Below are 12913 nucleotides of genomic sequence, written 5' to 3'. Positions count from 1 at the left end.
ACACGCACACAAGAAAGGAGGGAAAGAGAGAGGAGGAGAAGTGGAACAGGACGAGGGGATAAGTAGTAGGTGTGGAGATGAGGATGTGTTTGTCAGCTCGTTTCCCCCCCTTCTCTTGTTAGGGACATTTTGAATTCAGTTCAGTTCAGTCGTCAGTCGGAGCGGTGGCTTCCTCTCGGCGAGGCGGTTTGGAAAAGTAAAAAAGCCACCGTATCTTTGTTGCCTGTTTTATTATAACCTGAATCCCCCCCATATACGCGTCCTCATTCAGCACACGGCAGAGAAAGGGAGAGAGCGAGTGCGAGAGAAATAGAAAGAGAGAGATCGAGAGAGGCATACAGAGAGAGATCAGCCGTAGATGAATTCGGTCCTTCAGATTTCCGACAAAAGATCAGCGGTGGGTATTAACCCATTGAGACCTGAAGCCGAATCTACATGTCTCCTAAATTTCAACAGTTTTCTGAAAAACGTATGTTTCTATATCAGTGGTGCTCAATCTTTTTCATGTCAAGGACCCCCAAAATTATATGTATTTGGCCGCGGACCCCCGTCAAACTATCTTGTTCCAGGGACCCCCCAGAAGCAAAGATTTTAGTTAAAAATGTTCACTTTGAAAATATATATATTCAAAGATTTGCACACATTTTCAAGATTTTTCAAAAATAGCAGATATACAAGCTCATAGCGCGGCACTCGGTGCCGCGCTATGAGCTTGTAGATCTGCTATTTTTGAATAGCCCAAAGTGTAAAATAATGCCTTTTAGCTCAAATCTAAAAATGACACAGTTCCAGGTCTTAATGGGTTAAAAGGTGTTCTCTTCCTGGCAGAGAAACAGAGCATGCTCTCAATAATTGATTGCCTGCTTGGTGCGTGTGTTGTGCGGTTGCGTGTGTGCGTGTACGAGGGCATGAATCGTCAATAAAATAAATCTGACCGTACTCTGTCATTTTGCTGGATGACGAATAACAAGGCAATTGACTTTATAAAAGTTTGAGAGATTTTTGTTTTTTATCCTTGACCCAGTGCTTGATTTAACCTTAAGGGGACGTCGTATTACTCTAAAGAGTAAAAAAGTAATAATGACCTTAAAAGTTCAAGCATCTTGTAATTGGTCCCTCTTACAGTCGGTAACAGGGACCAATTACAAGAGACATTAGAGAGCCACCTAGCATTACATGCAAGCCTTATGCATATTCTAGTACATAATTACAACAGATTTTTGCCCATATTTTGCTGGGGGCCTGGTCTCAACTTTATGACTGTGGCACCCACACGTACTGATTCTTAACTTGGGCTCCTGGGGAATACCAAAGTACTGCTGGTCTTCATTCTAACTGTCTAATCAAGGACCCATTTAGACTTGGGACATCAGCTAAATGCAATTAACCACATGGTATAATGTAGAAAACTAGCCGCAGTGTGCCTTCACAGCATGGGTCTTGCAACCAATGCCCTTGTTTCAGCACAGGTACTTGACTGCACAAAAAGAAAAGAAAGGAAAAAGCTGTTGAATTATGTATAGAAGCTTCAGGGGAGATCCCCAGGCCCAGTTCCTAGGCCCATTGTGGTTTGAATATTCTCTTATGGCTTAATTGGTCTCTAATTCCAAAGCTTGAAGTAAAACTTTGTTCACATTAAACAAAAAGCTCTCAGAGGACAACTGGAGGACAAGCTACTTTCTAGTAGTTGCATTACCATCAAACTCAACTATAGCGTACTTAGTTCATCAAGGAAAACCTTTGTTGTTTTTCTGACTTTAGCTTTAGCTTTTGCTCTTTATTGCACTGGAACACCTTGAATGGAAAGCCCATCTTTCCCAGAATGTCTCCAAAATGACAGCAGCCTTTTCTAAAGGATAGTAGTCAGGGGAATTCAAGAAACATGGTACTCTACAAACAGCGGATGAATTGGCGCGCTAGTGAGTGAAAGGTCAAGCCATTTTTGAACAAGACGGTTGGTGTTCCAGGTTCCTGTTCTTTGTCGAGATATAATATAGTTCCAAAAAGCTAAGGAAGACAAAGATAATAGTAGAGGACAGATGGTGCAGTTAGTCTTTGACCTAAGCCGACAGAGGTGAGCCTTGAAAATCCAAGTCTAGGTGTATCTGGTGGCTCAGCCAATTGCAGAGACCATATTGTCGCTGTTGGACAGAAACCTTGTATCTTCATATTTCATGTTTTTGTGTTTTGTTTTCATAAATGAATGCCCTATTTTATACTTTGTCGTAGGACAGTGTCATGCGAAAGCAGTGAAAATTGTGGATTTTATAAATATACCGTTTTTATCAAGTTACGACAGACGACGACTGCATTGGTAAGATGTATCAATTTATTAGATTGCCATGCAATAGCAGTACACAGAAGATCCCCTTGGCATGTTAGCTGCCTGGGGACCTTTAGATCATGTTTTTTATAAACAACAATTGGGTCACTACGCAATCTTGATCCTGTTCATGTCCTTATCAGTTGATCTCCTTTTAGCCCTGACCTTCCTGACTGTCCTGTCAGTGGTCAGTTTCTTCTGCATGATTGTCATCATTGCCGCAGAGGGTCTTGTGGTCAGTATGTTGTAATGAGTCTTTATTTAGCTTCAGGTACACTGTATGCTATTTGTGTCACCATCCGTAGCTGGTAACTCTGGGTGAGTGGGTGAGGGGTCAGCTTCACTGCCCCAGTCTCCTCTGATTCAGGTCACTTATTGATACATATGGATACCTATAGATCATGTATAATTACAAGAAAAAAGAGCTTGTGGCTGGACATACTGTACTGTACAAGGTTTTCGACCAACAGCAAAGATAATGCTCCTTGTGAGCGCCACATTCTCAGTTTCGTGCGGTTATTGCCTGACAGTTTATTGCATGGGTGAAACGGGCCCTCTCCATCTCCCCATCCCTCGCTAACCACAATAATGGGCTGGTGGCAGACATACCCATGGCTGTCTCAATATGTGGGTATGTTACATGACGATTTGCAGTGGTGGAAAGTAACTAAGTGCATGTACTCAAGTACTGTACTTAAGTAAAATGTTCACATCTTAGAGGTAAATATTGTACTTTTACTCCACTAGAATTATTTTAAAACTTTAGTTACTAGTTACTTTGTAGATTTTGAGTTACAACACATACATTAACTACTTCAGCCCTAAATACATTTCGGCCATTTGAAGATAGCCGATCTAAAAGCTCACAATGCGTCGCGATGCGACGCATTGTGAGCTTGTAGATCTGCTATTTTCAAAAGATTTTTATACATTTGAAAACTTGTAATGGGACATTCTGCATAATGAGCACTTTTGCTTTTGGCACTTTAAGTACATTTTGATGCCAATACTTACATTTTGAATTCCGGACTTCGACTTGTAACAGAGTATTTCTACATTGCGGTATTGATACTTTTACTGAAGTAAAGCATTTGAGTACTTTTTTTCACCACTGCCGATTTGTGCTGACGTCGGGCATGTCCGAATTTGGGATTTATTTTGTCTGTATGTGTACGGTACAGTATATCTTATTTTTCTTTCTCTCTTGCTAACCCTGTTTCAACACTCTGTCTCTCTGTCTTGCTTCTCTGTCTCTCTACATACATGTACTGTATGTGCCTCCAGCCCTGTGTGGAGGAGATGTCAGAGGTCCCTGGGGAACTATCCTGAGTCCAGGCTTTCCTGACAGCTACCCTTCATCTCTCAACTGCACCTGGACTGTGGAGGTCAGCCACGGGAAAGGTAGGACACGCGTACAAATTCACACATGCACCCCCACCCCCCCCAACACATTTTGAATGTATGCTGTGCACGTTTATAAGCGTACCCGAGGTGTTTTCATCTGTGCTTTAGTTGTATGCCGATCTACAAGTCGATCTACAAGCTCACAATGCGTCGCAGCACGACAGCACGTGAGCTTGTACTGTAGATGAGCTGTTTTTGGTGCGCGATGCAACGAACGACAAAGAACCTTTAGCTCATGTGACTGCACCTATCAACATCATGAATGGTGGTTAGGTTATAATGACTGGGACAGAACATGTTAACCCATTAAGACCTGGAATTGTGTCATTTTTAGATTTGAGTTAAAAAGCATTATTTTACACTTTAGCTATTCAAAAATAGCAGATCTACAAGCTCATAGCGCGGCACCGAGTGCCGCGCTACGAGCTTGTAGATCTGCTATTTTTGAAAAATCGTGAAAATGTGTGCAAATATTTGAATATATATTCTTTTAAAGCGAACATTTTTAACTCAAATCTTTGCTTCTGGGGGTCCCTGGAACAAAATATTTTGATGGGGGTACGCGGCCAAATACATATAATTTTGGGGGTCCTTGACATGAAAAAGATTGAGCACCACTGATATAGAAACATACATTTTTCAGAAAACTGTTGAGATTTAGGAGACATGTAGAATCGGCTTCAGGTCTCAATGGGTTAAACTACTAAGTACTGGAAACAACTGTGATAATAATATATGCCACTTTTTCTAAGAAATATGCCCCCACACATTTTGAAGCCAATTACAGGCAAACAATAGGGAATATCAAAACCCTGTTGGACTTTTCGTTGTTCTCACAAGATCTTTGTTTCTTATTCACTCTTGGCCCCTCAACCATACGTAACCCAAATTTGGGTTACGTATTATGTAGTACATGTTTATCATATGACTCCAGAGATGATGTGTACTGATTTGTGTGAGTGTGAGACAACATCTGTAGGAAAAGCAAAAAGTGTGTTTTGAAGAAAATCTAATTAGGCGGAAATGGGTGTGGCCAATATGGGGAGCATGCAAAGTTTGATGCCACTCGGTCCAGCCGTCTCCAAGATTAGCTACACACACACACACACACACACACACACACACACACACACACACACACACACACACACACACACACACACACAGAGTCAGACAGATGGACACACGGACAGGGGCAAAAACAACTCTCTTTTGGGTCAAGACATCAAACAAACATGTGCAGGAAGTAAAGCGTGTCTTTAACTATGTCACAAGTTTATTTGTACATAATTATATGATGTAATGTGTGCCAGCGTGGTGAAAGTAGACAAGTGACGGATTGCTTGAGTGAAATCCAATATAGTTTTTCATTATGTAATATCTCTGAGTTTTGTAGGGACAATCATAACGAGACACCAGTCTCCCTCCCCCATTGTCACTTCGGCCAGCCACTTAAATTCCTGTCCTTCTCCACGCACAAAAGGGCGATTTCCCCCCCGGCATCGGTTCAGTGTTCCACCTATTCACATGCAATGAGTTCTGGGACAGGGCTCGGGGTAGTCATTACTCAAGACAAAACATCCTTTGTTACGTTTGATTACTGTTCTTGTTCTAAAACAAGAGAGGGAGAGCAGCTGTTCACGTTGTAAAGTGTCAGCCTGATTAAGGATTCTTGTTCACTCATTTGTTGACTAAGTATTAACTAACTACATGAACTCAAAGTAAATGATTTTCCAAAGATATCTTGAGCCGAGAAAGAGTGAAAATCCTTGAAGCCGCGTATTTCTCAGATGAAATATATTTTGGGGCCCTGATCATCATTCTCAGTGGAATGGAAAAGCAAAAGAGCCATTTAATTGCCGTGTTTGGTCACATAGGGTCAGTGTTTCTCATTGTCCACTTTTCTAATCTTCCTTAGTTCCTTGTTATGTTTTACCTTCTTTTGGCTGTCTTTTTTGTTTGCTCACGTTTCTGTAAAGTGATCTGTTTTATACAAAAGTGAATTAACATATTTTTAAAAAAGTAATGCTGTTGATGTTAGAATTCTAAGAAGCTTAACCAGAGACTGAGTTTATCCTAGCTAATTAGTTGTATCTCGTAATGGCCTCCTCCACGCATCACAGGGATCAATAAAATGTGGCAGTAATTAGCGTTGTTGTGTTATCTGTATTATTAAAACAGTTCTCACGGGTGTGTTGAAGATAGCATGTCATTCTTAGGTGTGTGTGTGTGTGTGTGTGTGTGTGTGTGTGTGTGTGTGTGTGTGTGTGTGTGTGTGTGTGTGTGTGTGTGTGTGTGTGTGTGTGTGTGTGTGTGTGTGTGTGTCTTCACACAGTAAAATCCTCTGTGGTCGTATTTAACTCTGAGAGTTTGTCATTTGTACACTCTGAGTTACAAATGGTTAAATTAACACTGAGGATTTTACTCTCCCCTCCACTGCCTTTCTCTGTCACCGTCGGTATGGTTTTCTTTTGCAAAGGAAACATATTATTTACTCAATGGGATGAGAAAACCCTCACACTGAATTCACACCAGCAGTGGACTTTTGCTGCCGCATTCTGACAATGTGGCGATTGGCTAGGTTCAATGCAAAGTCTGTGGAGAAGAGCGACCGTCGCTTTCTCCACCACAGCAGGAAGTGGGGAAGTATGAAAGTATGAAAATATGAAGCGTCAAAGTTGAGAAAAGTTCAACTTTGACGCTTCAAGGCAGAGCGACAAGTATAAGTGCTGTCCTCTGAAGATTTTTGCCTCTGCCACCAGGGGGGGTGGGGGCAAAGAAAATATATGAACATATATGTTTTTATATATGCAACATATATGTTTATCATATATTTGACATATACGAAATTGTCCGCCTGCATACAGTATATGTCTCTATATATGTAAATATACTGTATATCCATATATGTGGAATATATGTGGTTATAGAAGAGACATATATTTCCTATATATTCACATATATGCACACATATGAACCTGAATATGGCATATATGCAGCATATACTTGCCATATATTGGCAACATTCTTTTTTTAAATAAAATTGTCCGGCCACCAGGGGGGGGCAAGTGCCCCCCGTGCCCCCCCTAAAAATCGCCTAAGGTCACGCTGTTGGTTTCTACAGACCATAAATTAAGCCTATTTTTGCAGCAATTTCAAATCCGCCATCTTTCTATATCCGGTTGATATCCGGTCAGAAATACAAACGGAAATGAATTGGCTGAAACCGCAGCGAGGGCGGGTCTTCACTCGGTAGAACCATAGAAACCCTAGATACCCTACTATATCATTACATTTAAAATAAATGGGACCATAATTTACCAAAACGCATATCATGGCGATTGAAAAAAGACTTTAAACTATCGACTGGGAGCATATAGTATTTATGACAGTGTTTATTAAGGTAATAAAATCAAGTGTAAAGTTCGGCCAAAAACCCATCCGCTTGAATAGAGTCTAATTGCTTCTGCAACCGGCAGGGGTGAAACAGCGAGACTACAGGCCATTCATATGAACTGTCACACTTCCTATAGCCTCAATAGGCTCTATGCACAGCAGCCATATTGTGAAGACATTCACAGGTGTTGCCAATTATACTAATGAAGGCTCTGTTCCATTCTGGTCAAACAGAGTCAGGGTGCTGATGTTGTGCATGTTGGCTCACTGGAAACACTCTGCTACACCAGTGGGTCTAAAGTTGGGGTCCAGGGACCCTCATGGGCTTCCATTTGGCCCCTTGCGGGTGTGTAACTCTGAGAGTTATGGGGGTCGTGGAAACCACTGTGCTACACTAAATGGAACAGAGCCTTCATTAGTATCATTGGTAACACTTGTGAAGGAAGTGGCTGCTGTGCATAGAGCCTATTTACAAGCCGGGTGCCGGCCCCTTGGTCTGCACTTGTCCTGCCTGCCTGTGAGCTCCCCAGCTGGGCAGACCTCCTGGCTTTGGTCCGCTCTGACCACCCAGGCTCTTGCTGAAGCACAAGTCACTTATTTATGTCACTCATAATTAACTCAATTAACTTTTTTTGTGACATTCGTTCACAGTTGCTGGTGTGAATTCAGAGTCAGTGAATCAGTAATCTGATATACAACAATCACTTGACAGTGTCTCTGTCTCTATCTCTCTATCTGTGTGTGTGTGTGCGTGCGTGCGTGCGTGCGTGCGTGTTACTATACTTGTGAGGACCAAATGTATCCACAAGTATTGCAGAATTTGAGAAGTAGACCATTTTCTTGGTCCTCGCATTGTAAAAGGTTTTACAATTAGAAAACGATTCAGGTTGGGGTTAGTGTTAGGATTAAGTATGTAGAGGTTACATTTAGGTGTTAGCGTTAGAGAGTATTCCCTTTTTTCTACTTAGCCGATAGCCGAAAAATAGCCGATCTACAGGCTCACAGACAGTGAGCTTGTAGATCTGCTATTTTCAGCTATTTTCAATGCCGTCCCAAAATGTTGATGTCCTCAAAATTGTTATACAAACCTGTGTGTGTGTGTGTGTGTGTGTGTGTGTGTGTGTGTGTGTGTGTGTGTGTGTGTGTGTGTGTGTGTGTGTGTGTGTGTGTGTGTGTGTGTGTGCGCGTGCGCGTGTGTCTGACAGGGGTCCAGTTCCAGTTTAATTCCTTCCATCTTGAGGACCAACACGACTACCTCCTGGTCACCGAGAACGGGAGCTTCACGCAGCCGCTGGCTCGCCTCACCGGCAACGAGTTGCCTAGCAACATCAACGCCGGTCTCTATGGCAACTTCAAGGCCCAGCTGCGCTTCATCTCCGACTTCTCCATCTCATACGAAGGCTTCAACATAACTTTCTCCGGTAAAGTAACAGTAGGGGTGCAGCAGTTAATCGAATAATCCATTTAGTCGATTATTAATTGATTTTACAAAGACATTTTGAGGGGTAAATGTTTTTAACCCTTTAAGACCTGAGGCGATTCTTAAAAAGGTTTTCTAAATCCTAACAGTTTTTTGAAAAAGCTCATAGCGCAGCACTCGGTGCCGCGCTATGAGCTTGTATATCTGCTATTTTTGAATAGCCAAAGAAATCTTAAGTGACACAGATGCGTTCCAGGTCTTAATGGGTTGAAGTAGCAAAAATAGCTGTTGTACAATGCAAATTCACAACGTCGCGATCTGCTATTTTCATACGCTCTAAAAATCGATAATCCATTTTTGGTGTCAAAAACATAAAATAAAACAAATCATCCAAGAAAACGCGCTTGTCGCTTATTTGATTCGTCGAAAAACGAATCGGTGGAATAATCGGCGAGAAAAGAATGTATGGTTGCAGCTAAAGATGCTGCAGTCGTACTGGAGATGCCCCTGTTACCTCTGATTCACCTTCCATTTCAGTCAGTCAGGATTCCCTCCTCTCCGTCTTCAGACGATGAAAATAAACCTGTTAAAATTCAGAGGCTTTCATGTCCCCTTTGTATGTTTTTGTTTTTTTGTAAATGAATGCCCTACTTGAGCATACTACAGTGTCAAAAGTATTACAAAAAATAGCAGATCTACAAGCTCAAAACGCGTCACGGCGTGACGCGTTTTGAGCTTGTAGATCTGCTATTTTTTTTATTTAAATCCTGTAAAGTAAAGGTTTTGGACAAATGAGGTCAGCAACGATATCCAACATGATAGAGCCGGTAAACAGGAAACGCCCTGTTTTGGGCATTTCCTCCTGAGAGCAGTTTTTCTGGGCGGGGCTATAAACAGTTTTCAGATGATGTCATGACTGTCACTAATGGCATACTTTATAACTCTGTCTTCTGCCAAGGTGTCTATATGCCATAGATATAGAAATGGTCTATGCTATACCTATAGAGTACACCGCCATCTTTTGGCTAGAATAACCCCCCCACACAATCCTAAACAGAAAAACTACAGCTTACATGACTTTGAAACCAAATGTTATCCTTTTTTTTTGTCATTTTAATTTGGCTGGGTAGTTTATAACATATTGTTCTGTGGTCTGACACTTTTTTAAAACATAATACTGCTTGGCCTATAAGCTCAAACTCATACTGGGTTAGGGTGCTTCCTGTTTACACACACACACACACACACACACACACACACACACTGTATTTATCTCCGTATGTACAAACTATACCATTGGGGGTCCCTACAGCTCCAGCGTACATGTTTTACGATGCCATGTTGTAGTTGTGTACATAATGTTGGTAGCATGAAGCATTTATCATGTGTTTTCTCCAGAGTACACCTTGGAGCCGTGTGAAGACCCTGGGATGCCTGATTTCGGCAGGAGAAACGGCTACAGCTTCGGCATCGGGGACACGCTGACGTTCTCCTGCAACATGGGATACCGCCTAGAGGGGGCGCCGGAGTTGATCTGTCTGGGAGGAGGACGGAGAATGTGGAGCTCTCCGCTACCCAGATGTGTTGGTACGTGATATTCTGTTTGCTACAAAGTCACAGTGTTGACTGTGACTTTGACTAAAACTATGACGAAAAATGTTCGTCGACTACATTTTTTCACTGACGAAAACTAAATTAAAACTAAATTAAAACTAGGCCATGTTGACTAAAACTAGACTAAATATATTGACAATTTCGTCAACAAATACAAACTAGACTAAAATGTTAAGGAGGGACGAGTGGAGAAGAGATCCAGCAGAACTAAAAGAAAAGTCATTTTGTGTTTGAATGCGCTCGGGTGTTGCGCTCTGAAAATAGCAGATCTACAAGCTCACGACGCGTCGTGAGCTTGTAGATCGGCTATTTTCAGCATGCAACCAAGTGTAAAATCAGCCATTAAGACGCCATCAAGGCACCGACAAAATACATTTTAGTCAACTAAATCAACTGTAGATTTAGTCGACTATAATCGTATGATATAAACTAGACTAAAACTAAAACATTTCAGATGAAATATGACGAAAACTAAATCCAAATTTGCTGTCAAAATCAACACTACAAAGTCATATCCTGATTCCACCTGTATCATGCAAGGTAGCCTCATGATGTTACGTGTTGTGAGCTTGCCGATCGGTTATTTTCAAATCGCCAAAGTATAAAATAGGGCTTAAGTCGTTAATGCACCATTTGTATTAATAATCCGCAAAAATAAAATAAATAAAGTAACTATAGGTTCTGAGATGTAGTGGGGTATACGTTTTAAGTAAATATACCTCACTTTCCACCACTGGATTTTGGCGAGACATAAGTGAATGAAAATAATTTCTCATTTTATGATAGAGATATTCTATTCAGTCTATTCAAGAGCCACAGCTACTGTACCAGAGAGAACAAGGCCAGTGATAAGAGTAAGGACACGAGTAAATGAAAACTTCAGACAGAGGGAAAGATCCAGGAAGAAGTGGGTGATACAGGACCAAAACCGACAGACACTGCTAAATGTTCAGCATTTATTGTTGCGACTTTATCGAAAGTGCTTTATAATGTGCATTAATTGATTCGTCCATTCACACACATTCCCAGCCTGTTCGTCGGGGGCGGTCACTGTAGGTATTCAGTTCTCTAGAACAGGGGTCTTCAAGGACCCCTTAGCTGAGAGAGAGACGAAGCATTTTTCATAGATATCTTTGTTTGACAGCACTGTCATCAGTGTACTTTAGATTCATGTTGATTTTCAAATATTTAACCACTTAAACTGGCAATAATTAGTAAACTTGACCTTACTCTCTGTACTTGGTCTGCTCTTTTTTTCCCTCTACACCAAACCTCTTTGCCGAAAATAGCCGATCTGCAAGAAATTGTAGATCTGCTACTTTTGGCTAAAGTTCTCCACAGAATAGGGATGCTTGCGTTCAAGTGGTTAATGTAAAAAAAACACAAAGGTATGGCGTCCCCCCCTGTAGTAACTCTGAGGACCCCCTAGGGGTCCCGGATCTCCTGTTGAAGACCCCTGCTCTAGGACACTTTCACATGATGCCAGGCGGAGCGGGGATTGTAACTTCCGCTTTCTAGACAGCCGCTCGACCGCCAGAGTGCCGCCATACATTGCTATTTATTGTCACTTTCATTGCATCACGGTGGCTGCATTACTCTGTGGATGTCCTGAAATCCGAAGTGGAAAGATTACATATTTTTGTGGCCAAATTATTTCATTTGAGCCGGCTACTGTGTCAGGAGTTAGAAAATACTCATTCATACTACAGTATGTCGTATGCTGTATGACATGGCCTGTTATTGCTTGTTTTTATATAAACTTCTTGAGGGAGAGTGTAAAACTGACATTTCTGCACTTGCAAACAGTAAATTTCAGTGATATGTCTTGAGCAAGTCACCTGTCGACCGTGATTATTTCCCAGCCAGAGCTCATTACTCATAATTTGACTGCTGCCGCCAACACTCCTGTCTTGTAATTAAGGAGAGTGTGACTTTCACGTTCATCCTTTATTTTGGCACAATATACTCCTGAGTTGAACAGACGTGAGAAAGGAGTTTGTGTTTCTTTACCTATGTGTATCGAATAGTAACGCTGCCCTTTGAAGACCCAAATAATTAGAGTAAATGAAGTGTAATCGCCCACCAGCAGTGTGCACGTGCCCACATTTTATTCCCGACCCAAATGCCGTGACTAAGCATTCTGAAATCAATAGGTGATAACAGGCACCAATTAACACAGGACCGAGGACAAATGACCCGGCAGGCTAGGAAAAAGCAAAGAGGGACAAACTTCAAGATCTTTGTGAACAGCTGAGGAAATAAATGAGGTTTGATTTGTGCGGAGATGTAGTGCACTGTAGAATCAATCAACGGCTGACAGAATAAATAGTGAGCACTTCTGCACTCTCCTATGGTCTGCTGCTTTTAATACGGGCCTCAAGCAGTGCAGACCTATACAGCAAGACAGACAACACAGTTTTGACTAAAGTACCGTCACTGATAGAGTTTGCCTTGGTTGTACTGTGGCCTTCATGCTGCGACCCTCACCGAGAGTCCCTGGGGTCTGAGAGGGATTCAACTACTTGAATTGTTGCCAATAGCCAAACACATAATGTTGCTAACCATACCAAAACACAATAGTTTAGCAGTAGGTTATCGTGGTTATACAGAGAATTCCGCTGTGCTGTGAACAGAGTTGGGTCAGACTTTATTTAGTTTAGCCCAGTGGATAGAGGAGAAACTTGGCTGGTGTTCTGATTGGTTTTGTCCAAATTTTGCCCTTTCAACCTTGAGCGCCTAGTGTTCAGTACTACATG

General features: G+C 41.7%; 1 protein-coding gene across 1 annotated transcript in view; it reads left to right on the top strand.

The window, feature by feature from the left end:
- csmd3b (CUB and Sushi multiple domains 3b) overlaps positions 1 to 12913 on the top strand; it is a gene marked incomplete at its 5' end in the record, with an annotated part of 624567 nt that overhangs the window by 466142 nt on the left and 145512 nt on the right. The window contains 3 exons of the mRNA XM_084079659.1: positions 3608 to 3724; positions 8329 to 8544; positions 9942 to 10130. Coding sequence (XP_083935785.1) covers positions 3608 to 3724; positions 8329 to 8544; positions 9942 to 10130 — 522 coding nt within the window. The remainder of the gene's footprint in view (positions 1 to 3607; positions 3725 to 8328; positions 8545 to 9941; positions 10131 to 12913) is intronic.

This window comes from Gymnoscopelus microlampas (genome assembly GCF_963454915.1).
Source record: "Gymnoscopelus microlampas genome assembly, chromosome: 15".
Classification (NCBI taxonomy): Eukaryota; Metazoa; Chordata; class Actinopteri; order Myctophiformes; family Myctophidae; genus Gymnoscopelus; species Gymnoscopelus microlampas.
The sequence above is the reverse complement of the archived record's forward strand: the minus strand, read 5'-3'. Positions and strand labels throughout refer to the sequence as shown.